Genomic DNA, 26,918 nt, shown 5'->3' on the forward strand with positions numbered 1-26,918 from the left:
CACACAGAGGTCAAAGGGTTCAATGGATTCCTGAGGCATCCGAAGCTGAAGACAGTCAATGTCAATATTCATGCAGTTTACGAACCTTAATGGGATGTTGAATCTATCGACTGACACTGGTCAAAGGTGCTCTCGGGATCTTTCTCCTGATGTTATAAATAATTTTTAAACACGCAACATATTAAACATGAATACATTTAAACATGTATGAAAGTCACTCAACCTCAGATGAGGTTCTCACGTCCTAAATCATGAGATAAGACCTTGTATGCACAGATTAGAGATGCTAAAATGTGTGGAGAACTTCATAATATGGATCATTGTTGGAACCATTGACGCGTCTTGAGTTTGTCAATTTCATCATCTAGAAGGTACTTTTGGAACTGTAGGATTATGATCTGAACTTATCTGAGCTTCCGACTCCAAAGCTATTTTACTACTCTGCAGTTAAATAAGAGTTTTGACTTCTAAGTAAAACTGGCATGTGTCAAACCTGAGGCACCGAGGCCAAAATACGGCATGGAAACTACTTTAACATGGCCTGCAACCGTTGAAATAATATATTAATTATTAATTAGAAGTGAATGAAAAACCTTGACATGTGGTGATAATATTTACACATATTTCAAAGTGAACTTTCAGTTCTAGAGGCTGATTTTCTACGAGCGGACTCTCCAATATTTATTTAAAAAAAATGGAATCTTAGTAAAAAGTGATAAAAATGTATGCGTATTAAGTTAAGAATGTCTTAGTAAATGTGCTGTTATGACAAAATGCAGGGTGTTTTTTGTGTTATGAGGTTAAAGTAAGACAATATTTGCTTTTTGCTTAAACCCAGCATTAAAGGATCAAACATGGCAGATACCAGCTTCCTAATAAGGAGATCCACTATGTAGACCATTCAATGAGTAGAAATTTGTGCTTGACACATTCATTAGGTCAGCTAGTGACTATATATACACGAGTGTCATTGTAGGATCTCACTTAAAAACAGTTGTTCCTCAAACTCCAGATAAGGTCACAAGGAGACCACCTGCTGTCCACAGAAAGAGCAACACAAATGTCAATCCGTCCGACCAAATCCCAAATTATAGATCCATGTTTGGAACTTATGGTCACACCAGGGATGCGAGCAGCTCATCTCCTTGTGGATAAGCTTAGCTTCACACTGTCGAGAACAAGAAGAGTCCTTTGATGGGATTTTACAGTCAGTGATCCAGATCGCATAGCCTGCATACCATAGAGAGTCTTGGCAAAGGTTTTTCCTCTGTCTGCTTCATTCATGCCTCGCCCTATACTTCCTGCTCGAACTAACGAAAACAGGTGACACCTTGTCCGGATTTATTACTTCATGTATATGTTGTTGGACTGGGATTATGGCAAGTGTGTCTTCCTACAACTGCAATCAAGCCAGACAACCACAAAACTATTGCAGCTATATCTCAGGTATTATCCAGTATTTGACCATGTTGAATATGGTGAGAAAGCTTTTCAGCAAATTAAAATTAAAAAAATTATAAATGATGATTCAATGTTGGTGAAATTTTGCTTTTCGTCTGTACTCGAGAAGTTTTTGAGGAATTTTTCATTCACTTTTACAGCTTCCAAATGATCGGCTTAAGAGCCGTGCTGCATTTCGGACAACCAAAGAACAGAATACTATTGAGTCGCTAAAATAAATTAACTTTCATGACATCTTGGTTTCCAAATATTTCATTTTCATTTGATTGATCATTTGTTTTGAGTAAGACAAGATTGCCTGAGCCGACATCATTGAAAGTGCTTTAATTTTGCGGTGAGCCAACAAAAAATTTTAATCGTTGAAAAACATTTTTTCGTGAAGGTATGCACAGCCTTTTCTTGTTCTAGATCAGCTGTCCCCAATGTTTTTTGCTCTATGGACAAGTATTATTTTGGCATTATATTCATGGACCGACCATTCATTTTCAAAATAAACTTGACTTAAAATATCGTTATGAAGAGTCGGGACAGCAGACATAAGCTAATTTTACTTCAGAGAAAATGCCAGTTTTTCCAAAACAAAACAATTTCAGGGACTAATATTCAATCATACAATGGTAACAAATGCCTCACAGACCAGTACCACTGTTCATGATAACCAGTTGCAGCTACTTTTTAAATATTGATTCGTTTGATGAAAACCTAGGAGACGGCCCAAAAAATAATCAAGATGGTGTGACTCGGGTTTGCCTTCTTTAATACTGTCCAAGTGATATACGGTGTTGACTAACAGATGTCAGGTCTTGTAACCAGGATCATTGTACCATCGGTGATTGACATTTGACATGGGTCCATATGCACCTGATATTATCCACAGCATCGGAAGAGACGAGCGTCTCTCAGATGTCCCTGTCATCAGCGTCCTTTTATTCCATCCACGTTTCCTTCAAAGGGCTTTTGATTTAGAAGATTCAATGAAACAACGTTTCCGTCGGTCTGGTTTGTTTTAGAGCGCTCATAAAGAATTGTCTTCAAAAAGGGCATTCCACAGGTCTGCCTCCACTTTGTTTGTTGGAGGAGGTTTTGTTTCTGTGTTTCTGGTGACAATGGCTGCTCTTTTGGACATCAGGCAGGAGCTTTTATCTTTGTAACCGAAGACGAGGCAGCACTTTGAGATGGGACAAACTAATCACCCTTTTCTCCGAGCCATTGAACCAGGATAAAAGCCGACTCGCACCACAATCCTCCCTCTCAGCGACTCCTGCTGCTCACTTCTGCCGCGCAATATCGCCACTGTTCCTCATTCAGCACAAAGTAATCTGTGGCCCTGTTTTCAGCAGCGCTTACAACATCCAAGGTGGGAAAATATGCTTTGTAAAATGTACAGCTTTAGCAAATCCTACGAAAATACCCACAAGCTGCGATGTTGGAATGCTTTGTGTCAAGATAGAGATTAAGTGTCTGGTACTTTAGAACCTTTTCCTTGGCTATTCGTCTTTGTCTCTCCATGGTTGTATGGGTATAGGGTTTGTTGGGCGGGGGGGGTCATTTGTCTAATAATTATTAGCGAAAAGCTCGGGATCTCTTTATCTTGAACACTTAAGATCATTAGTAGGTAAGGAAGATCAATTCCTCACTGAAGCCCTTTCTATAATGCAGCAAAATTACCGGGACAAGATGATCTTTCTAGTAATTTAGTGCGTAGTCCCTGAATTTGGTCTCGAGAAAATCAACAGGAACAAATCAGAATCGGCTTTGGACCCCTGTGGTGTGACAGGTCTTTCCCCTGATTTCACCGCCTTACTTTGGAAAGTGCTTCTAATTGTATCCTTCAAAGTAATACCTCAATAATCATGAACACACAACAAATACCTGGAACTGTGCAATACATGGTTATACAGTAGAGGCCAAAGGTTTCGGACATACCTTTCTCTTCAATGTTTTTTCTTTGTTTTCATGATTATTTACATAAAGGTTTCTCACTGAATGCAACTAGCCGTTAAATGCTCATTGACAGGTATAAAGCAGCCCTGATGGTATATATGAGGAAGTAAATAAAGAATATACCAGTTTTATAGCTGTTGATTAATAATGGGATATTAATTATGGTCCCACAGTTTAATTGTGATTAAGTGTGTTCAGAATATATCAGATGAAATTTAAAAAAATACAATGTAAAGGCTCTCAGACATAATTTCATAATAAGAACCAGAATTTAATTAGTTTTGCGATCTTCTCTCATGTCACACAGTAATAATAAAAGTTATTTTCTTTTTGATATTGCTTGCTTTTTGTTTTATGAGGCAAACAATCAGTTTTTTTCACGTATACTGTTGACACGTTAGAAACCACAAAACTAAATTACAAAGCCTTCCTAAATCCTGATGAAAAACAGAACCCCACCAACATTTAAAATGTCCTTTTTCCTTTGTTATGCTAACAGACAGCAAAGTGAACCTATCAACAATAATAACCATATTCATAACAGTTGATAATACATTATCGACAGCTCCTCTGTGTCAAGGAAGGTTTTAAATTTAAATGATTGTCTCGGCTCTATTATTTCTTTGACCTCTCTGGGGGTCCATTCAAAAGGCCAAATAGTCCCCGTGGACTCATTATTTCAAAAGTGACTTTTGTGCATAAGGGGCTCTTGACTTTGATGGCAACTTCCCCTACTTAAATATTAAGAAGTTAAGCACCACTCAGTCTAGGACTTAAACCTTTTACCTCACCGTGCAGCCACGGGCCGGACAGGGCTCGTTCGGGGTCAGCTCAAGAGTGGATACCAGCAGTTGCGTTGATTGATGTCAACAATGAGCTTTGTACTGAGGATAGAAGGCCAGGACAATAGCTCCTCCAGTTCTTCAGCCTGGTTTGTTGCTGAATGGGAGCTGGCCCCCTTTTGTAGTCGGGGAAAGGCCAACAGAAAAACTGAAAACTAGAAGAAAGTGAGGTGGAAAAGGAGGCGGAAATGGTCTGGTGTCTTCACATGGGTGGTCTTTATCCGTGTATGGGATACGACTAGTGAACTGTCATGAAGACGATGACAAAAGAAAAGAAACAAACTACATTTAAAAGGTTTTATCAAATCCCAGAAAACAAAATATGAACTTCATATCGGAGAGAAACGTTGTTAGGGTAAAGCACATCTTATATTTAGAGTTATTAAAACATTTGTCATGGATCTAAAGCAATATAAATGGCAAGTGTTTTAAGAATGCAGACACAAACATTTACCAAAATGACACTCGTATCAGTGAACGTTTTTTATTTAAATTTTTAAGACATTCTGCTAAGAATATGTAATGTATTACTGGTGGGTTTTTTTTGTTGCCATTTAAGGCTTTGTCTCTTAGCCATTTATATCTGCCTCTTTTCATTTACAGTAGATCTCGAACCATGACTTGATAAACCTACTTTTCTTTTGTTTTGACGCAAAGCTACGCTCACAATATCAGATGGAGTCCATGGAACAGTGTATTCTATTGACTGTATCCTGCATACCTCTGCCGCAGTATTGTCTCACAAACCTTGTGTTTGGGCTCAAGCAGTAGTTAAAGTCTTTCAAAGAAACCTTTCAGGGATCATCTGACAGAGCTGGCCCTGCTTTTGACAGGAACTCTTTGAAATGACACATTCCTCTGCATAGCAAAACATGATTTGTTACCTCAAAATACAGTGCTTGGCTCTGTGCGCACCAATTATGGCACCAAACAGAGCCCTGTGCGCCGGCTTTTGTGTCTGTGAATTGGCCTAAATGTGCTCTCCCTCGGGGTCTCTCCCCAGGGGTCAAACAGATTGATGGAGCCTAAACAAACACAGTGCCGCCTCTGAATTGATGTGGTCATCCCCTTCAGTAGCTGGAAGTGTGACACCTGTTCGGCGCTTTTTCTCGGCTTCCAGCCACCAGTGGCTGACCCCTGCTCCGTCCGTTTCTTCTTCTTGTCCAAACTGCTAATCCTCTCGGAGAAAGTGTCTTTGTCACAGAGTGTAAAACGTTGAGTGCAACAGATGAGAGTGAGTTTCATGCCACGCTGCATGCCACATTAAGGAATAACTTCAGGGGAGATTAACAAGGGCTCAGGATGGGGGCGAGCCAAAAAATGCCTGGTCAGTTGCCAAGTGTCTCCGGAGGAGGGGTGGACTTTCCCTCCTTTGTCACTAACCCTGACGTGACTCTGTGAGCCACCTGACCTTTTATTTTATCTCAAGTGATTTTTTTTGCTAATTTGAACTTTTTCCACTATTCCGGAATGTCCCATGAATGTGATCCCTCCCAGCCGGTGTTAATACCCCTGCACACAGGAATCTTGGTGTTATTTAAACTCTGTCATTAACCTCTCGGTGAATCTGTATCCATGACGGTGTATATTAAAGTGTCATATCATATCACTCCTAATCATGCCGTCCCCAGGACCACGAGTGGACATGTTTATAGATAATGTTAAACATTATTGAGGTTTTCTCGGTGGAGTCGGCTTTCACAAGATGACTGATTAACGGTAATAAACACAAGGACAAGGATGCGTCGAGCTTAGTTTACGACTTTTATTTTTCTGCCGAGGTACTGTTTTTTGAGAGGTAAAAGAGAGAAAATCCATATGTCCGGGTTCTGTTTCCTGGACTGGTGATTGCCATACTTTTGCTGTTGTCCGAGGTTAGTGCAAGATGATAAACAGATGTTTAGACAAGGTCTCATAAAAGGTTGGAATCTACTCGAGGATTATTCAATCGATTTTAATAACGGCAGCTGTTCATATTCCAAGGTTGATGGAAAGTTAGGTTTTTGTTCAACAATGACACAAACCCTAGCTTTTGGCTCACAAATCATCACCGTTTTGCTCCATGCACGGATTAAATCTATTTAATTGGCCTTATAACAACACATCCTATTGCAATGAATTGTCCTTAAAGACCTGAGTATAAATCAGTATCAAAGATTTGAACCTTCACTGTACCTTTCTCGGTTAAACATCATGCTCTCAGACCTTTTTAAACCCTAAACTATATTATTTAAGATAATTTACACAAGATTCCAAACGTTACATTTTCTTCAGGTCATTCTCTCAATACATCCTTTAACTGCTACAAATGATACCAGAGCAAAATCTGCCGACCTTCTAGAGATGTACATTTCAAAACCGAGTTATAGTAGTTAGTCGATATCCTCAAACCTTTCTCTGGTTAAAAACATAGACTGGTTGGGTTCTTCTTCTGTCCTGTCCTGGTGCTGAAAACACGAGGAGTAAGCGCTCCATCCCAACCCCCGACCAAACAAACACACATGCACACCGTCAGGAAGTCAGACTTCCTAAAACGCTGAGTTATCTTCACCGACAGCGGATCCGTCGACGAAACCAGTGCAATTTCCACTTTGTCTTAAAAACATATTTTGACACTTAAACTAAATAACGGAAATACTGATGAACTGTAAAATATATTTTCTTAATTCATAGTAACATTATTTTATTATAATTTTTTAGTAACACAAATCGCATACATTTATAACATGATTGTGATCCATTTAATCTTAGTTATTACATTTTTTTTAAAGGAAGTTTGCAGAGATTCTTGGATCCTAATCTTCAAATTGACCGTTTAAACTCAGACTGAGGGCAGCTATCACTGTTAAGCTAGCTAAGCTAACAAGTATACTATTCAGTTTAACATTTATTTCACTTGATTTTGCAGTTGAAGAAACACTTTTTTTTTTTACAGTTTTGGTAATACGCAACACAGTCTGTTATGATTAATCTTACCGTTCTAACAAATGGATCATATTAGTCATATTAAATAGTGTGTGAACTTGCTTGCTTGAGACCTTGGCTCATACATAGGGTTTAGTGATGTCATATACTGTATGCAATGCCATTTTAAGAAACGGCATATTTTTTATATATTAGCTATACAGGTATATAAAAAGGGGTGGACATTAATCATGGTTTTAATATCAGAACTTAACTTGTTTTTAAAGATATACAGTATAAATGGATTTAAAAAAAAGAGCAGTTAATTAAAATCTTTTAACAAAATATTTGATCTGTTTTTTTCTATAGAAGACTTTAAATACACAGGAAAATGTATTGCAATTGTTTAAAAACTTGACATGTATGATTTTACAGATTTAACTACATGAACAATGTTTTTCAACTTTTAAATACATTATCACACAATTTTTACATTGTTTAGAGCTTTTGTAATCTCAACAAATGTATCTACTACTGCGTGCGCTGGTTTAAGTTGCAGCCGAGTGAGTCATCTTAAGATGATAGCGATCTTTCACAATCCAATTTATTTTCCATCAACACCTTCCACTTCGATTACTCGATCACAAAGAAAGGCTCTTCAAAGGCTTAATCTCACCGACTGTCGACTTCCACCCTTCAGAACTGCTAATCTCAGATAATCATCACATCACTTGTTCAACACCTTGTTATGATGTCCAATCCTGTTCAACCATCATCAGATAAGCTGACCTCGGTGTATGATGTGCTCACGTATGTACATTCTCGTGATTATTACGAGTGGAAGGAATGCCCTCCCTCCTCTTCTGCCGGGTTTTTCTCATGCGACCACTTACCTAGTCTCTAACGCTCGCTGGTCGCTCATGAGAACGTCTTAGAATTTCAAGTCTTAACAAGCGAAAGCAGTTTGGGATTTATGGACCCTGTGGCTCCGAGAGATAGATGAGCCATGGAAGCTCTTGTGACTCAACAGTTTCTCCACACTTTGACTCACTAGTGAGTTTAAGGGTGATGAATGCTTCAAGGAAATTGTTATTTTTATGTTTTTTCATCTCCTTTTTCGAGCTAGCCGCGTGGGAATGATGCGTTCGCTACCGTCGATTAGCTTTGTCTAGCTTTGAACATGACTTTTCTAAAAATAAATATAAGCGTCAATATCAAATCAAACGGCAGATTCCATCACTCGCCTCTATAAGCAGTCGAGAGTTTTCACGGTTCAATGGTCAGTCACATCCTCTCTAGCCCAAAACTGAAAAGTATGCTAATTTAGCGTTAGCAAGTTAATTACGTTTTTTTCCAGGAACGCCAATTTCTTTAAGTTGAGTGAAGACATTTTTCAAAAAATCTAGTTTCTGTGTGACGTGTCGAGTGATCTCTATTATTCAATGTTACGCTGAACACATGAAAAACAAGAACATCAATTTCTTATGCTGAATGTCTTTTACATTAAATTTTTTTGTGTTCAATTATTTTCATTTTTTCTTTCCTTTTAATTTCAATCATTTAAGCTGCATTCCTTTTTTTTTTACATTCAATTGTTTTTACACATTGAATTTGAAAAATAATTTATTTATGCTTTGAAAAAAATTACAGTACTTGAAATGTCATTGTCTTTCAAATAAAATAAAGTAATAAAAAAATGGTTAGAAATTCATATTTAAAGTCCAATGGCACACATTTCCTTACCAAAAGCAATAAGTTAGCTTCGATGTTCATATGAAACTAGTTATGATAAGACACTTCATTTAAAATTGATTTGCATTTCTGCATCATAGTTCAATTCATTCAATGTCTTTCTTTTTCTCTGTCCCTCACAGCCGTCTGTAGTTACGGCGTTTGTTTCAACGGTGGTCAGTGTCGAGCCGGATCGACCCAATTATGTGACTGTCCTGCTGGATTCAACGGCCCGAGCTGTCAGTATGGTGAGTAAAGAGTTAAGTCTACATATGTTTTGATTTGTCGATGTACTGAAAAGGGACTAAACTTAAAGTTTAATAGGTTTTTGAAACAAAATGATGCTCTTTTTTTCATATAATACTTACTTTATAATGATATGTGTGGTTTATGAACAATTTTCCACACATTTTGTAAAGATCCTGCTAATTATTATTAAAATATCTTGATGGCAAGAGTGAGTACAAAAGATCGTCGTCTTAAAATTTAAATACCGTGTCTTCATCCTGATCGACGACGCATGACTGAATATCTTTACCTACATTTGTGATCTGTCCTGAAATAGAATCTCCTCACGTAAGCAGTTGGTTTTGTTCGCCAAACAACCAAAGTATTTTATCACCAAACCCATTGTTACTTTTGAGCTGGTTCAGTAAAACGCTGGCGGTTTTCTGTTGCTTTTGTCTGATAAGGCCACACGACAGGAAGTTCCTGTCGGTGTCAAATGTCTTTCATCCATCTGTCTATCAAGTCTTGCTCTTCACCAACAGCATTCAGTCGTTTATTCTGGCTCATGAGCTATACTTCAATAAGTTATTTAAATTCAAATTCAAAACAATAACAATAATACAACAACAATTTTTGGATCAAAATAGATGGGTAGATAAACTTTATTGATCCCTCTGGAGGTCTCCTTAGAGTTTTGAATCAGGTTTCCGTTTTATATTTATGTATAGTTAATTAGTTTTGAGTTTTAATTTGAAAAATAATGAATAAATAAAAAAATATTACTTTAGAACTTACACAATCATTTAAAATCATAAAATGAAATATCTTATTTGATTTTTCAGTAGATATAGTATACATTTTAAATCATGTTTTTTTAGGGAACATCTTGCACTATAACTGTTATATGTGTAGATTAATTTCAAGTATACATCTGAAATATAAGATGGATGATGTCAGAGTTAAGCCGGACGTCTCATTGAACTGCAAATTTCAACGGCTAATAACCTGAAGCGTGGAGGTCAGAGTTGAAGACGCAGTGCTAAGTGGCTCATTTGAAGAAGCTCATCACTATGCTGGTTAGAAGTCAGTCAGTGATCTATTGCTTGGTCGTACCAGAAAAATTGTTCACAGTGATCCGGGACATACCATTCTGTTGTAACCCTGTCACATTCTTGAGGTCGGAATAAATAACTGTGGTGGTCCGCTGATAATTGGGCGAATGCTGCGGTCCACAGCTGTCAGTCACATCCACTCAATTTATCGCTTGTTTACCCCTAAAAAAAAGAGGCCTCTGGCATGAGAATAAGGTGCAGATGTGGAGATGCACTCCTCATTTGTTTCCTCTGCAGACACATGTGGTGATATCACCGCAAAGCTGGTTTGATGTGGTTCATCCCCGTCTGTGCTGAGTCGTGTGTTTATGTGGCTGAAGGGGCAAATTAGCCTCCTGCTCTCTGAAGCTGTCGTCTGCCTTTCAATGGAATCTTGACTCATTCATATAACACTTAACTTTCAGGTACTTCATTATAAACCAAAGCTTGTGTGAATGAATCACCAGTTTATGTTTAAATAAAAGACTACACAATCTTAAATAAACCTAAGTGCTGACATACAAAGAAGATTAGGTTTATTTCTATATATTTTATATAATTAAATAGCTTTATTTGTTTGGGAAATATTATTGCTAGCAACAAACTTAACACTATTTGTTACACATTGAGAGCAAACTAGAAAAGTGATGCTGCTTCTTCCTCTCAATAGGCAGTGACAAATCCTTCAAAAGAGTCATGGATCCATGTCGTAATCTGGAAAACGGGCTAAAATATTATCGACTGTTACTTGTTGAAATTTGTTCGTTAGGTTTCAAGGGTTGCGTCGCATCCATATACTTTTTCTCCGTAGGACAGGGGTAAGAACATTTTATAAAGTAGTAAAATGCAAATTATTCTAAATATTTTTTACATTTATTTTAATATTGGGGGTAAAAAGTACCCAGTATACATAAAATGACAAAAGCGGAGGACAAAAGTTCAAAAACCCTATAGTCATATTTAGAGACTAGTAATGACTAATACATATACAATAATATTGTTAGTTTCTACATGATCGTTGATCTTATGGACCACGTAAATACAGTCAAAGGGCCACCTCTGACCCTCGGTCCACACTTTTTTTTTCCTCACAAGACTTCAGATACTTACGTACAATACAGAATAAAACATTGGTGTTTCAGGTATCTTAAAGGGTGCTTATTCTTGGCTTTATTATTTGGAGAGCTGTTTTATGTGCCTTGGAAATGCAAGATAGTTCTGTAAACCCTGTGACCCGGCAACCATCAGAGCCTAGTAGAAGCATGCATTTTCTTTTAGCACTACTGTCCGACACCAAGAGCTTCCCAGAAATCACCGTCTGCTGAGCTGAGCTTTTCTCAAACCAGTGGATTTTATGCCTGATTTTTAAAGCACATTCTTAGCCAACAAATGTATGTTCAACTTTGAATAATTATGTGAAATGATCCTGTTTTCTTGACACATGGTTTCAGTCCTTCAGGTCTAGCCAAGGTACTGTGTTAGCCCTCTATAAATCAGTCGCTTCTCATCCTCTAGGATTAAGGCACTTGTTGTCTGATGCACTCTGGATCCAAACTGTCATCACCAGGCTAGTGTCGTCCCCTCAGATCAACCACTTCCAAGGCTTTTAGCCTTTTGGCAGATGTCTTCATTCAAGCACACATCTGGCTTTATCTGCAGTTAGACAATAGAAGAGCTGTGTTAATGCGCTTTCTGGTTACTTAGTGTAATGGGAGGTCACTTTCAGTGCTGCATGGATATTTTAATATATATGTCACAGTACAGATTGGAATCCAGTAGGATCTGGAATCCTACCAATCTGTACTTATACAGATTCCAGATTCTACTAGTGAATTCCAATCTCTTCTAGTTGAGATTGGAATTCACTAGTAGAATCTGGAATCTGTTCTAGTAAAGATTGGAATTCCAATACGTACTAGTAGGATTCCAGATCCTACTGGATTCCAATCTGTACTGTGACATACATAAAATTTAGAATAAAAGTTTCTGATATACTTATTGGTGTTGAACTCTGACATCGTCTAAAAAGGGAAACAATATAAAGTAAAATGATTGTAGTTAAATCTAAGGCGACATGTAGTACTGCCTCAAATCAAACACTGCTACTACACACTTGAAATGACTCGACAGCTTCTTCTTCTACTACTTTTTAACACTTATTGACACCGGCCGTTGCAACATATCGCCGACACCTGACAGTGCATTTTGTCATTTGAAACAAGTATTTAAGTTGTGTTTGAAGACCTAGTTGTCAGTTTAGCGACGTAGCTTTAGACATAGCTTCATCTACGTCACTAAGATGGTGCCGATTTCTGATCGTTTGAGTGCCCCAATTGAGTGCGCATAGTGGGAACTCTGTAAACGCACTAGTGTACTCAAAGAATTAAGTGTAAGTGCAGAATTGCGCAATTTGGGACACACCCCTTCACAATGTTCATTACCACATACTGAACTATAGATGACCAACAAAATGTCATCACTTTTTGCCATCTTTGGATAATTTCTCTAAAAGTAATCCTAATCGAGAAATTAATCTTTGTTTAGCAGATGTTTGACCTCACAAATGTTCCTGCTGAATACTCAAAATACTTCGTAAAAACCAAGTAAAACCTGCATTTTACGTTGACCTTGTTAGTTTTAGAGTGACTTTACTGGGCTATGTTTGCTTGTATAACTCTGTTCAGTCAGGTCCGTGTCAGATGTTGTCTTCCTCGGCCCGTTTGTAGCTTTCTAATTGTTGTCTTACTCTGCTATTACCTCAAGTTCAACAGTGGTCTCTTCTCAGGAGGCCATCAAACCTGCTCTAACCTGCCTTCGTGTCACCTCTTCAAGCTGCTGACCGACGGCGTTGACACGTTAATGTTACGTTATGACTCCAAAGCTGCAGGATGTCAATGCTTCAGATCTATTTCAATTTTCTCATAATAGTTTAGTAATAATAGGAATAGTTTTGTGCACAATTATGTCTGATATTTTGAATATTTTTCTGTAGAAGATTCAAAATGTGTAGCATTAGTATTATTAGCAAGTATTATTTTGATGAAATATGGAAAGTGAAGAAAAAAGGCTGATATCACGTTATTTTCAGTTATGATAAAAATATACAACTTTATACTGTCTTCATGTCTTTCTAATATATTGACTACCTTTCATTCTGTCGTTCTTTGACGATACAAGAGTCTCTGGTCTATCTTTAGCTGGTGTTCATATGGTATCAACAACCTCAGGTCGCTGTTTTAACAAAGTCTGAGTCACAGCTACAAACACACAAAAAAACAACCCAGGTCAGCACGAAACACCAGCAGCAGCTGCAGAACAACAAAAACAAACTTAGCATTGTCACGTAACACTGTCAGCTGTCGCTTTTTTCTGTCTCGACCTCTCGGTAAACAAACTACTCCCATCGTAAATCTGAAAGTGCTTCAAAGGTGCTGGCATTTGTTGGTTCTGAGTCGGCAATTGTATTCATGGCCTCAGGAGAGTTATTCTAAACATGATGGACTGTATCTTCTAGTAAATTCCTTTTCTTTTTTTTTTTTTTGAATTAGGAGGACGATTATCGGTCACGATAATCCATGCAGGCATTATAAAACGCAGTGTCAGCCGTGCATTTCACACATAGGCCTTCAGTGGCGCACATTTGAATGAATCCACCTCTCATAACTACTTTAAGGTTCTTTATACACCACAGGGATCTGACCGTGTACTGTTATAGGTCAAAAAGACGTTTATCATCAAATGAACATCAGTGCATTATATCAAAAAATCACTCCGACTACAGTCTTTGTGGTTTCCATGGCCACGACACACATGCTCTGAATCGATTATTCCCATTACGACAACATTTGTAAACCTTAATTCAGTGTTTGAGCAGATAACTGTTGTTATAGAAGCAGATATAAGACATTCTTTGGTGTTATACAGTTAAACCTGGTCAATAGTTTGCATTAAGTTTGTTTTATCAGTAATATTTACTCTGTCATTTTGTTTTTTTTGTTACTTACACTACATTTTAAATATCTATGTCTTCCTTTTCCAGTTCTGAATTACAGATATTCCAATGTATGAGATTCATCGTTTTGATGAGGTCGTCTTATTTTTTTAAAAATGTTCACCCTTGGTCATCTGGGGGGGGTGGAGCTTATCCGCACAATTTAGAAAACCCCTTTGTGGGAGACAACTGGAGTACCCAGAGTAAACCAAGGCCGAGCATACAACTATCCACACAGTACGGACTCAGGTTTCCACAAGCTAGGGCTTACGGTGGATTAGCATGTAGCACCAAAGTCCTCGCCCAAGGCCACCTCAACTGCCATCTCTGTTGTCAAGTTCAGTACTGAGCTAGCTAACAAGCTATCACCGCTATTAGCTCAAAGCCAACCTGTCATTTTACATCCGTTGTTGCTGCTGATGCTTTAATCATGGCGTCAACGTTGGTCAGATGTTTGGACTGTTTAATAAACTTCAACATCAATTAAAGAAAAGGTGGTTAGATTCCCACCATGAGATAGTAACGGGACTGCAGGTGGCAGCGGTGAGCTCTGATCTTGCGGTGGATCCAGTCCCATTCAAGCTCACCACCGCTGGAATGTAATAAGAAGAAGGCTTTTAGCGCGGCATCCTTGAGACCCTTCCCATTGTAAAAACAAATCCCTTCGATGCTGTATCCAACTGAAGGCTCTATTTGCTTGAGATCAAGAACAACATTTGTGGGACCTCCACGCTGTGCTTGCACGTCACTTAAGTGGGCTTCAAATTGAACACGCATGCATGGAGGTCTTAAGATCCAGGGAGAGGTTCTTAAACAACAACATTCCTGATCAAGAGAATCATCGATTGTTTTCTTATTACGTTGATTTCGTTCGTCCTTGGAAGTGAAGTCAAAGTGAATTAATAGTAAACTTATAGGTGAAGCACTTTTACAAGGAAGACTATAAACTAGAACATTTACAGGTACAAAAAACAACAAATTATTAAAAAGAACATTTTCTGAAACCATACATCAATGAAACACTTCAGGACCTGTAATGACAAACCATGATAAAGGGAAACAAAACCCAATTGATTTTATTTTTTGAAAGAGAAAACGGGCGATACTAACATTTTAAACTCTATAGTGATACTATATTCTATGCTAGATACCATTTTCAATACCACAATACCAAAATTTAAAATATATATTTGTTTTTTTTACAAGAAAAATGCAAATATTTATAATAATAAACTAAAGAAAACTTATGAAAAAAATTAAGTTTATTGATACAATATTTTAGTATGAAGCCTTTTTAAAAAAAAATGTGTTACTTTTGACAACCCTATAATACATCATAAGAGATTTATTATTTCTCATGCTTGGTATTCAAAACCGCATAGAGTGAAGTGCTTGGTGGAAAAAAAAAAGTCACTTTCAAATTGATATTTTTATCATTTTATTTCACCTTTTTATTTATTCATAAATAAATTGATGAAGTAGATTAAAAGAATACAGTTTATACATTTGACTACATATTAATTAAAATTGCAATTGTAGCTCATTTAGTTGTTTTTTTTTAATTAAATATCATGACATAATTACATCTTTTTGTATTTTTTGGGGGGGATTTTCTTTCGGGTTGATGGCCCCTGACAACAGTCCCAGTATATAATGTGTCCACTAGCTACTGCTAGGATTGTTAAAACATTAGAGCATTAAAAGTAGTACACAAAAGTACTTAGGTAAGTTAGAAGAAAAACAAGGAATATATATATATTTCCCTTGTTTATTAATGCACAATATTAGTACAAACAACTTTAGTTTAACAGTGTTTGTATTGGCTAGGAGATATTATTGAACTTAACACTGATGTGACAGCGAGCAGGGTCGTACGTCTCAGTGACCAATGAAGGGAAATTGCTTCCAACTTTGACCAGTGTTTCCTGGACATCATAAATTTGACCTCCTGAGTGGAGAATTGCTCAACGGCAATAGCTTGTCGGTCATGATTTAGTGTGTCCATCCTCAGCTCTGAAGTCAGAGAGTCATGGTCACCAGGAGTTTAGTGAGAGAGAAGTTTTTTACCATAAAAAAATGAAAAGTTCATTTTGTTACATTTGTTGCTTCCAGAAAATAAATCACAACTGCGTCAGTCGAGATCGTTCTTAACATCCTGATAATTCAAACATGCCTTAAAATCACAGTGAACACAAAGTATGTTTTTCGCTTCAGTCTGACAGAATTATGAGGTTTCAGGTTTCTGACCTGAAAAACTCCGACAGGAGGTGGAAATGAAACCGCAGGGTTTTCAGGGACAGTGAGCGAGGTCACATGGCGACGTCATCCCGGCTCACAAGTCTTTTTTTTTTTTTTAACTGCTCAATTTATTCCACCAGCCGTAAATTGGGGGTGTAAATGAGCAATTGGCTCGGCCTGCTGACATGTTTTCTGTTTTCCTCAAAAGAGGGTTTAAGGCTTTTCTTTGAGCTTTGTTAGGAGTCGTCTGAGCGTGACTTTGAGAACAAGCCGGGGAAGAGAGCAACCGAGATTAAAGGGGAATCGAGATGCCAGACAAGTGTCACCACCCCCCCCCCCCTTTTGTTGAGGCCAAACTCTTCCCATCCCTCGTTCCAATCCCTCCATCTTTCTTCCTCTTTGACTTCGATCTGTAACTATAATACTGTAACAAATTTGACTCTAAAATGTTTTTCTTTACATAACCTCCTTTTTTAATCAACTGTCTTTCATCATTGCTTGAGATTCATCACTGATTTATAATTTGTATTTCATTCATTTATAAGTCAGAAATAACGGTATAAACACTTAAATTGATATTAGTAAAAAATAGATACAAGTAAAAATCTTAATATTATTATAATAATTTTAACAAGTATACTATGGTAATAATTACAATGATAATATAATAATGATAATAATTACAATGATAATATAATAATAATAATAATAATTACAATGATAATATAATAGTAATACAAATGATAATACCATTGTTATTATTATTATAATATAACAATAATAATAATAATAACATTACTAAGCTACTTCTTTTTCTGATTGGATCAAAACCAGGGAGTATAATCAGAAAATATGATGAATAAGTGGTTAACAAACACAATTTATTTGACATTAAAAATGAAATCTGAAGATAAGATAACTGGAATTTAATGGAAGTCTGGAAAAGAAAAAATTATAATTAGAAAACACTAAACTTTTTTATTTTATACTTCAACTAAATATGAGCTATTTGTCGAGCAAGCTTTTACATTTTTCTTTTGCAGTGTACTTTTTCCATATTTTGTTTGCCAGACTCTAATTAAACATGATGATCAGTGAACACTTTCCTTCTAATAAAAACAATAACGATAAAAATAAAAAGTCCTCTCAACATCCGTTTCATGATTTTTTATTTGTTACACAAATGTTTACTGTCACTTCTCACCATTCTTTTTAAGTTGTTCTACCCATACTTATGCGGCGGGTGACATTTCTTTACCCACGAGAGGGAAGCTGTGAAGCCACTGAGATTGTGCCTAATGAGAGGGACATGTGGACAGTCTCAGGGTGGGGTCCCCCCCATTACCTGCCGCTGCATCCTGCAGAGCACCATAATCTCCCGTAATTGTGCGAGGACTGTTCTCCCGCCCTTTCTCATTAGGCTTTTTACAACATTCCTGATGAAAGGTCGCTGCTGGCATCAGGTCTGAGCAAATCACAAGTGACAAGAGTTTGCAAACTACAGCGACAGGAATAATGAGGGTGAGAGAGAGAGAGAGAGAGAGAGAGAGAGGGTGTCATTGACAAGAGTTACATGTATCACTTTATTTATGCTACTTTGTTCGCTCTCCATTTTGTTGGTCAACATTTCTTCGTCGCTTTCAATACTTGTGTTTATTTAGTGTGAATGAAAACCAGGGAATCCTCTGATAAAACCAGGGGCCTCATGTGGCTCCTTCCACTCATATTTTTATAAACCAAAAATAACCACCAAAGCACATCATAGCAAAATGGAGTTTTTGGGAAAACAAATCCAAATTTCTTTTAGTATTTATGCCCTATATATGTGGGTTAGACCCTGAAGATCAATCTTAAATACTATAGTTGAGGAAAGGAAAGAAGACATTTCTTCTCCGTTCAAAAACAGTCTTTATGTAAAATGTATTTAAATGATTTTAACAACAAAATGAGTAACATGGGCCTCTTCTCAGGTCTAAAATATGTTCGTGGTTCTGGATTGATCTCATGACTTCAACATTTGAAATGTTGATCATATTTAAACTTGTATTGATTTTTTTTTCAAAATAATGTATTTCAGTACGTCATTCCAATAATTATTTTTTTATTTATTTTATATTCTGTATTTTTAGAATTGTTTAGTTTCTTAGGTCTAAAATAGGTTTGTAGTGGATCAATCTCGGTATCAGTGCCATCATAATATTGAATCTAACATTTAAAATGTTGATTCCTTAAAAAAAAAAGTATGTCTTGCTTCTTTTAACCTTTGCGTTATCTCTGGGTCAAGGTGACCCGGCCTCCATCACTACATATGTGTTTATGGAAGCCAGGGAGGTTGATAACCTTGACCCAGAGACAAAACAAGGGTTAAAATAATTAATTCAATATTTATTATTTTTCTTTTTGTTTCTTGGGTCTAAAATAGGTTTGTAGTTCTGGATTGATGGATCACAATCAGAAACTTTTATTGCCAGTGTTGTAACGACATCGGAATTCTTCAAGGGGATTTTATTTAAATGTATTGAAGCAACTATTACTATTACTATAACAATAATATATTTTCTCATTCCTATAATAACATTTTCTAAATGCAATACTTCTTAATTTGAAGCCTTTTAAATGTAATATTATGACTATAATATTTAAATTAATAGAAATTAAACTAATTAAATTCTGAATATGCTTTGTTTCACTTCATGCAGCATGAACAGCTTCATTGACTTATCGCATTCCTTCAACATTCATCCAGTTTAGGAAGCGAGGGAATGGACTTGGTTTTTCATGCTAAAGAAAATAAACCCTGTGTCTAAAATCCTGAAAAATGTGATGAAACCTCTGAGCACAAACAAGCGATCATCATTGAACCTGCGCAACCGTGTTCGGCATCACAGGGAGGAGCTGCCTGATCCTAAATGTTTATCCTCCTCTGACCCCCGCGGCCGAATGACTCAGACAAACTTTCCGTCGCTTACCCATCACCGCATATCTCATGCATAGGGTTGAGAGGGAGACAGGTTAGAAATCACAACAAGTAATTTTGGAATTCTTGCTGGTCTCCACGCCTCGTCGGAACAGGTCGAGCCGAGAACCAGCACAAGCTACAGGTCAAGGGTCAGTCCCCTGAGGTCCATGAGTATTCCTCTTCCCGTTTCTCCAGTGTAGATCATAAAATGTTGTTTTGGTGACGATGACCCATTTATTTTTGTGTTTCGTCTTGAATGTTATAAACTGGAGTTCTGAAGTTACAGATAAAATACAGATAAAATTAAAGTCTGTACGACAGTGGACGACTATATTCTGATTGTGGCACAATTTTATTGAATAAAATGTTGGAATAAATTAGGAAAATAAATGGAAATGTGATTTATTTTCTATATTTTATACTCATTTATTAATACATTTATTTAAATCACCAGCGTCACATTTGTGAAAAAAATAAAACCTAATTGTTCACCATTTTACATTATGGATGTTGGTAAACTGAGTCGTGTAATACTTTTTGCATTATTTTGGCAAAATAAGAATTTGTTGCAGAGTTCTATCTTAAAGGCCAAAACCTTTAGGTTTTGCAAAGAAAAAAAATGCCCGAAATGCATGTAAAAGTTTGAACAGAACAAAAAAGTTACAAAAATCTTCCTATGAACTTTAACTAGAAAATATTTTGCAACCTTGAACTCTTGACATATGTCAAATGGTTTCCTTCATTTGGTCCACCAGTATAAACTAGTGATACAGAATGTTCTTGTTATGTTTCTGAAGTAATTATTCTAGTTCAGAGATACAAATAAAAAAAGAAACAATTTTAAAAAAGTAACTACATTTTGTTGTTTTATATTGTGTTCATTTTTTGTGGTTTCTCTTCTAATTTGGGACTTTTATTTACCCAAAAGACATCTAATAGAGCAGAATAACATCTCTTGGGCAATTCCAAGTTCGAAACTTGGACATGAAAATCCTTTGGTTTATTTAAAAAAGGTCATCAAAGGTTAGCACTGCCTCAAAAGTAGCAACAGCCCTTAATAAGTTCTTGGTCTGCCTGTATTTCCCAATCCATGTTTTCCATAGCGAGTCAGCCTCATCCATCTTGGTTAATCTTGATCATCCACTGTAGACACACTTATCATAGTGTCCTTAACTGCATTCTGACACAAGATATGAGTTTGGAATGTTTGCTGGATTCACCTGTCACTCAACCACCGACAGAGATTAATGTTACATCTTCTCTTCTGTCTTTCTGTGACTTTTGATAATAATCCTGAGATGCAGAAGAACACACACAAGCAGACTTCAAATGCCTCGTGTCGTGAGTCGACCTCGTGGGTTAAGAGGGAGAAAATTAAACATCAGAGAAGCCAAAAGTAGCAGCTTTCTCAGGCACGGTTGAGTTAACTGTTGATAACGGTTGTTAAACACAAGATTGTGCGTACTCGGCAGTGCAATGGAATGCATCATCAAAGTGTGATTAGCAGGATTGAGAAGTCAGTCGAGCAGAATGTTCCCCGAAACATTGTCGCACCTCGAGTACGATGCTGAACTTGAAGTTACATTTCACTACTGTTTTCATCACAGAAATGTGTCAGAAATGTGAAAGTTTCAGGAAATGCTTTGAAGGTTTTGTCAATCTCTTATGATATAATCTCCACAAACTTTTTTATGAATACGTTTATTTCAAAAGGTTGTCTAGTTACCGTATTTCCAGCACTATAAGGGGCACTTTAAAGCCTTAAATTTTCTCAAAAAACGACCTCATAATCCGGAGGGCCTTATATATGAAAATTACCTGGTGGGTGACTTGTTTACAAACCCTTTCATGACTCTGAGCCGACACGCCGTGGGCAGAATTACGTCATTGTGTCATCACATGGTGGGATTTATGATGCACGTAACAGCATGGCGGACGTCTATGGAGTGATATTAGTGCCACTGGTTTGAGCGAGTGTGTCTTGGTTGTTGTACACTCAAAATGCGCGCTCAACCAGTCATACACGTGTGTTCAACATGTCATACATGAGCGCTCTAGCTGTCATACACGCGCTCAACTTCACTGCTGCGCGATCAACATTTGTCTGCTCACAACACCAGTCTCAAATGATGGTCGAATGATGTTTAAAAGGCTTCAAGCAGCAGCGCATGAGAATAGAATAGAATAAACATTTTCTATTCTATTCTCATGCGCTGCTGCTTGAAGCCTTTTAAACATCATTTGACCATCGTTACCATGGGAGTGAACAGAGTTTTCAGAACGCTTAATAAAGTTTGACTTTATCTGACTGTTTTGTTGATATTCCCTTTAGCACAGCCTTATCTAGTGGATGCATAACTGAACCCCGTCAAACGTTTGACTGTATCTTTTATTCTATGCGCCTTATAATCGGATGCGCCTTATAATCCTGTGCTTATAATAGTGCGGAAAATACGGTATATGTAAAGTAAAATAATAATCGATAAACTGTTAAGCCCTTTCTATAACATTTCCTTAACACTTAAGCATCAGAAGATATCTGGATTCACTTTTCTTTCCAAGGTTTACGGGCAGAACACTAAAGTAAAAAGGCAAAAGTGTAATTTATGGCTTTGGTTCCCCAATGCTTAGCTGGATGATGAGCAAATCATTATTTTTAAGCATCGTCTGTAAATACAAAACTATGTAGCGGAACATCAGAAAAGTTTTACAACGGCTCGTGTTTGTCAATAAAGATGCTATTTATTCCACTTCCAGGAAAGCAACTCAACCACTTGATGATCTCTTGCTGGCAGAAATTACAGTCTGGAAGGAAATAAGTCGAACCCATAATAGCAGTTGGATTGTACCAAAATGAACAGGCGTCTCAATTATCTGTGGCATGCTGGGAGTCGGTGGGCACCGTAACGACCCAGCTTGGCCTCTTGTACTCTTCTAAACTGTAACCAGAGTCTCTTTGTTCCGCGTTATATGAAAGATTGAAATCAAATGCAAACATTCTTCTTCCAAATCTCAGTGATATGATTACTTTTTCAAAGCATAAACGCTCTATAACAGTCGCGACCACTGGTCCTGGTTTGTTTCAGGAGGACGAGTTGTAAATGTCTTAAGCCGCTTGTATGATTGAGTTTGACAGCCCTGCCATTAACCTTTAACTTGATTTAATTTGTAGCTGCTCTTTACTGTGTCTTACCAGTATCAACACATCCAAAAACTTAATGCTAACGTTCAAAAATGAAAGACATTTTAAGGTAAAGGCAACAATGAAGGTCGGATATTGCTAAGTGTTCAAGTGAAGGTTCCTTTAAACAACAATAAGTGCCTTCACTGACTTCAAGATCACACCCCTAAAAGGACAAAGCCTGGTTTCCACTCGGGACCCCTTACTGAATGTAGCAATTTTCCGGCTCATGGCCCTTCCAGATACTATCGACAGGTCTTTCGTCTGCCTGGTCTCAACCCCCTAATCGTCTACGGAGACGCTAAGTCGGTCCTCCAGGGAGCAGTGGCGTTCATCCTTATCACAGGAAGTCACACAATACAGCTGTGGAATGTAAACCCACAGACTTTCAGCTGTTTTGCACGGACAGAAGTTTCACACAATCAAGCGTCTTTAAAAGTGTATTTATATTTCAGTCTAGATTGTACTGGGAACCGTGTCACAGATTTGGCTGTTACCCATCCAGACCTGTTTATATCTCCCAGAACCACAAGTAGCACTTTAACATTAGTTTAGAACAATTCAAACAAACTTGGCTCAGTTCAAGTAAAATTAAAACTAAGGTGCTTTCATTTGTTGTGTGTATTTCCACCAGCTTTTGTCTGTCAGTTGCACTTAAAACTGTCTGATTCGACCCCTGTTATATTTTCAGGAAATCTTGGTAATGGTTTAAGGAACAAAAAGTTGGAGCTGGTTTTACAAAATAGCATCTGGATCCTGTGGACTCTACAAGGGCACTGCTGTTTCATTCACATCTTCCCTGGCTTTAACTGCTCTTCTAATTTAACTAGTTTTCAAATTCCTCTGTTTTACAGACTATATTGCTTTTGTTACTTTCTATGAAACTTGTTTTTCTAATTATGACCTCAACATTCACTGACAATATTAAGAGGGTCAAGAAATATTTAAGAAAAAATAAAAAAATATAACCTAAAGAACTGAATAAGGTCAGAGTTAATTCAATAATTAATACAAAATTGAATTGTTATCTTTCAGAAACATGTTCTACTGTGGGCCAAAAGTGACCCGCCAAGTCATTTTATGTGGCCCGCGGCCATAAGTAATTATGAAATCGTATAGTAAGTAAAGGTACCAAATTATCTGCCAGAAAACAATATTTAAATTATCAGTCTTATAGTTTCAAGAGACCACATATGGGGCCTTGAGTTTACACATTTGTTCCGAAGTACATTGCGTTGTTGTGTATACGTCTTTGTAACCAACACATTTAAGTTAAAATGTCCATGTGTGACTGAACTATATGGCCCCTGGTTTTAGTGTGAATCTTATAGACACATTGGCAGCATGACTACACAAATACTATGTAATATACAATATAATTAACATAATATTTATTTGTTTTTTTTAAACCTAGGTCTACGCATGTCCAATTCTAATGTGTTTCAATGATACAGTTCAAGACCATTATAGTTAATAATTGTACCACCAATTATATTATGAATTTTCTAATGGATTAAACCTTGAATACAACATGTTTCTGTGAAAACAATCCAGATCTGACAACTTCTTTACTCTTGCTTCTTCATCTGTCTCTTGTGTGGAACCTGCATCCAAACCACCAGCACATGGCCAAACACTCTCTGTGGCCCTGAACCTTTGGCCCTTGACTTGTTCCAATGGGTTGAATTAGGCATCAGAAGAATTTCTTTTAGGAAATCCTATTTGGACAAACCCTCACACAGACCCCCGTTGACTCGGGTCAGCGGGAGCAGCCGCATGTGGTCAGATGATGAAGTTGATCTTAACCAGGCTTGTTGAAGGCGGCTGCAGCTCTTGTTACTCCTCCTTAGATGTTTCCTCTGTAAGAGGTTTAGGCTGACGCGCTGAAGGATTTAGGGGGAATAACTTCCCGTTTGCCCCCTGGATTCAAGTCTGAGGTCTGCGTGTTCTGACCCTCGGGCTGTCTCATACCTTCAGAGGTCAACGAGTTTGACTTCAGATGGTATTGACTTGTGTGAGGCTTTACTTCACACTGTCAATGTGTCAGGGTATCTCAGTATATCAAGGGGGATCTGGAGGGAAATTATAAAACGATTTCTGTCCAGTTGGCCTAAAAAAACGAATCCATCAATAGCCGACATTAAACGACCATATTACGTCTTCCTCCAGTGACCTGTAGCTGTCTGACATTCCTTCTTCCTTATTGGGCGTCTGAGAGTGATGAGTGTGACAGTGACCCGGTGCAGACCCCTGCTCGGGCTGCCTCACAGGTGTGTGGCCCCCGGGCTGGGAAGGGGCTAATAAAACCTCTTCACTCTCACATTCAATACAAACATAAGATCAGAGCACAGGGCCCTCCGGGGTCTCCCTGCCCTTGACTCCAGGTCATGTTTTGCTCAGTGACCATCACCTGTCTGCTGCAGGATTCTTTTGGGCCCCAAGTGGCTTCTTTTTTTTTTTCACTAGCAGATGGAATCATGTCTGACTGAGCCTTCAGGCAGTACTTTTGTCAGGGGCCGTCAAGCCAAAAGAAAGAAGGGACAAATGAAAGGGAATTAATATGATGGGAGAACTTAATATGAAAATAAAATCAAGATATTACAATTTTCATTGTATATTATTTAATTTTCCATTCCTTTTGTTTAAAAATCCTTAAGGAAAAGAAAACCTTAAAATTAATGTTCTAATAGCAAAATCTATTAAATGCCATGTCATTATATATCAATGTAAATAATAAATAGTATTGTGTAATACTCTAAAATGCAAGTATTCCCTCCGAAAAGCAAAAGAAAATGATCAAACAAAGATCTTTAATGATGATGATGATGATGTAATTGGTTCAATAATACAATGGTTAGCCATCAGAAACTGATGATGATACTTTTTATTACATTACTCACGAGGGCCGCTTTAACACCTTTGTCTTCTACTGCGCAATACATTTTACACTCTTTCTCTCAAAGTAAAGATGATCAAATCGATAATCCTGAACAAAGAGTAAACATAACTCGCCAAAACAAACAAAAAATGGTTTTAATGGTTGTATATGTGTTTAGTTTTCCCTTCAAATATGAGTTGGTTAAGTTTTGTTGACAATGTAGACAAATTGAATTTTACTGTATTTTTTGTTGTTGTTATAAACCGGATTTCAAAGTGAAAGTAAAGGTTGCAGGATTTTTGGCAATGTCAGTTGTCGTAGATTTTAATGAAATTGTTTGTAAGAAATGGGGGGAAAAAGTATGAAATGTTTAGATTTGGTTCACTAATGACTTTTTGTTGTTGATTATTATGATCAGATCATTTTCTTCAGACATTTGTATTAATCAAACTGTTCTGTGCTCTGTGTGCTTTTCCAGTTACATAATAGATTTCAATGCTGCAGACCATAAAAAGAATGAATCTCAGAAAAAAAAAGGTCCAGGTGTAGTCATGAGAGTGAGAGTGATATCATTGATTGATGCTTTTAATTTGACAAAAAGAAGAAAATGTTCTGTTGTAAGCTTGTAAACTTCTTTGAAAAGCATCGATTGCCAAGTGACTTCCACGTCCACAAGTTTCTACCTCAGACTGATTTGTTTCGATTCGTCTTCCTAAATAAAAACACAGGTTAAACCTGAATACTATTTTTTAAATGACTGTCCTCATTGTGGAGCAGCTTTGCAGACCATAGTTTGCTCTTCTGTATTATTCCTGATCCCAGTCATTATGTTTGGAAACTGAAGGGAACGATTGTATCTTGTTGAGCTGGTGATGGTTCAGCAAGGATATTAAACTGAGGGAAATAAGATTCGCCCTCTCTTGATAGTTCTTCTGAGGCTTAACCTACTATTTTATGACATATTTTTTAGAATTGATTTGTTGATTGATAAGAGTGAAAGGTCAAATGTATATATATATGTCTTGGATGTTTTTTCCTGAAATATGTCCAGAAGTGATCCAGAACCACAGGAACTGGATGAAAAGTTTCCCGCTCAATTCAAATCTTTTTTTATTCTGTTGATTATTTCACTTCCAGGGCATATTTTAGCACTAATAAATGACATACTGTACATACCTGTAACATCCAAAGGTTCAATGTCCTGCTGTAAAGTGACACAGAGAGTAGATCCCTTCCATGACAAAAACATAATGTATTAAATATTTAATCTATGAACTAGACATTTTGTTTGTTTAAGTGCAAGTTCATTAGAATTTTTCTCAAGGATTGGAATAGTTTAAGTTACCTGGGGCTTAACCAGGGTGACTATACGGTATTACAAAACTTTATTAACACAGGTCAATAACAAAATATTTAACTTAAAAAACAGAATCAATTGGCTATCATGGTATTAACAATGTTTTGTCATAA

The 26,918-nt window shown here is 37.1% G+C and overlaps 1 protein-coding gene across 1 annotated transcript in view; it reads left to right on the forward strand.

The window, feature by feature from the left end:
* megf6b (multiple EGF-like-domains 6b) overlaps positions 1–26,918 on the forward strand; it is a 60,545-nt gene that overhangs the window by 4,177 nt on the left and 29,450 nt on the right. Inside the window, exon 4 of the mRNA XM_087800968.1 lies at positions 9,026–9,130. Coding sequence (XP_087657094.1) covers positions 9,026–9,130 — 105 coding nt within the window. The remainder of the gene's footprint in view (positions 1–9,025; positions 9,131–26,918) is intronic.

Source organism: Callionymus lyra, chromosome 10, assembly GCF_982586985.1.
Source record: "Callionymus lyra chromosome 10, fCalLyr1.hap1.1, whole genome shotgun sequence".
Classification (NCBI taxonomy): domain Eukaryota; kingdom Metazoa; phylum Chordata; class Actinopteri; order Syngnathiformes; family Callionymidae; genus Callionymus; species Callionymus lyra.